The following is a 2,039-nucleotide window of genomic DNA, read 5'->3' on the forward strand; positions in this document are numbered from 1 at the left end:
TGAGAGAAAATAAATGAGATAAAGAATGTTTAATTTAAGAAATTAAATGAGAAAATGAGAGAAAATAAATGAGATAAAGAATGTTTAATTTAAGTTTATCTATATTAGACTAAGTCTAATATAGAGAACTAAACATGTTTGCATTTGTGACTATTGTTCATGGTGGAACTAATTTCTGTTTGTTTTTTTTTCTTTGTTGAGGTTATCAACCTGCTTATGATTCAACAGAAAATGACAAAAGTCAAATAAAAGAAATGACTAAGTTGATCTGAGTTGTTTCCTGTGTCCTCTGTGCCAATCCTGGTCGAGTTCAGGCAGACGAATCCCAAAATAACTCAACACACATTGCTCCTCTTTATCATAGGAAACTGCTGTTTACATTGTCTTGGGGAAGATTTCTATGTCATAATGGATCACGGATAGTTCTGACAAACCAAATTATTATCAAAAAAACTACCAGTATAATATTGAGTCAAATTAATGTTATATTAATTCATAAAATAAAACAAAAAACATTTCGTATTTAATAAACAGTGTAAAAGTATGAAGCCATTTAAATTCAGTTTTGGGGAAGTGTATGATGGTCTGTTTTTAATCACAAACTAGCCACACAGAAATACACTTTTTTTGGTGTATTTAATAAATATCTTGTGAACAGCACTGAGTTGAATATGATCATAAAATCAAATAAAAAAAGAAAGGCACTTTGAAAGCAACGTTGTAAAAGGCCTGTGTGTGGAATTTAGAGGCATTTGGGTGTGAGCACATTTCTGGGGTCATTCTTGTGACATTTTCTGTCTTTCAGTGTGAATAATATTAAAACTAGCATAAAAAACAAGCATAAATTTAGCGCGACTGACATGAAAACACAAGGGACCTGAGGATAAAAGTGAATGCAGGAAAAAAAAAACATATTTGTATCTCTAGTTTAACAGGTAAAGAAATCCTTTGATTGTTTAAAATTGCTGCAAATTCATTGTTTTAACAAGTGGTTTACAATCCCTTTATGATATAAGGCTATCTAAAAACTGCATAAAAATAGTAATAGTACTCTTTCTGAGTGTTTTGACTTCTTTCTATCAGAGCACGATAAAATCTTATATCACATCTTAACTCAAAACCAAATTTACAACCGCTGTATTATCTGCTGTTTCACGGCAAGCGTCCGGCTTAAACTGAAAGCTGTTCGACATTGTTCAGAATATCTTATTGCAATTGTTCTCTAAATATACATAAAAAGCTGTGCGGCTACGGCTCAAAAGTGACGTATCAAACAGGAGTTTGTGAGAAAAAACGCGAAGACAAGCAGAAGCTGAAGAAGTCGTTCGTCTAAATCCATGGGCTTCAAATTCCGATAGGACCAGTCCGTCAGCAGGAAAGAAACACCCACTTCAGTTTCTCTGAGTATGTACACACAACATACACTGTACACAACAATACAACACATGGGTATAAGTCATACGTGTTAGTAAAAAAGAAAAAAAAAAGAGATGCTGTGGGCAGGTGATACAATGTTATGACGAAGCGACGAGACAAATGCATAAATTTTTCCACCGCTCTCTTCGGCCGGACCCCAAACCAGCGGTAAATGCAACAGCTGTTGGATAGTTGAAGTAACAGTTCAAGACGTTTCAGCAGGTCATCATTTGCCTTCATATTTAGGATTGACCACAGTCGTGACGGCACTTTTGTAGATAGGATTTTCACCCTGTGGAGGAAACAAAAAAGGAGAGTTAAAATCCAAAACCTCATACAAAGTTCCCAGGAGAAAACTCTCTTTTTTTATACATTTAGTTGTTTTAAAACCACAAACCTTTATTGCTGGGCTTTTATGTAAAAGATCAACACAAAGTAGTTAATTGATAAAAAAAAAAGTCCTGATGGAAGGTGAACAGATCCTAAAAGTAAAAAAACAATCCACCGGACTTCGTTTTCCAAGTTTGAAGACGTTTCGCTTTCCATCTAGGACGCTTTCGCAATTCAAAATGCCTGGATTAGCGTTGAGAGCCCGGCTTTTATAGAGTAGCCCAATGAAAGCC

At 34.7% G+C, this 2,039-nt stretch overlaps 1 protein-coding gene across 1 annotated transcript in view; it reads right to left on the reverse strand.

Moving 5' to 3' along the window:
- Positions 1-617: 617 nt before the first annotated feature.
- LOC107094308 (integrin beta-1-like) overlaps positions 618-2,039 on the reverse strand; it is a 27,158-nt gene continuing 25,736 nt past the window's right edge. Inside the window, exon 11 of the mRNA XM_015389852.1 lies at positions 618-1,708. Within this exon, the coding sequence (XP_015245338.1) occupies positions 1,643-1,708 (66 nt within the window). The 3' untranslated portion in view covers positions 618-1,642. The remainder of the gene's footprint in view (positions 1,709-2,039) is intronic.

The sequence above is a fragment of the Cyprinodon variegatus genome, unplaced genomic scaffold, assembly GCF_000732505.1.
Source record: "Cyprinodon variegatus isolate N-32 unplaced genomic scaffold, C_variegatus-1.0 Scaffold476, whole genome shotgun sequence".
NCBI lineage: Eukaryota > Metazoa > Chordata > Actinopteri > Cyprinodontiformes > Cyprinodontidae > Cyprinodon > Cyprinodon variegatus.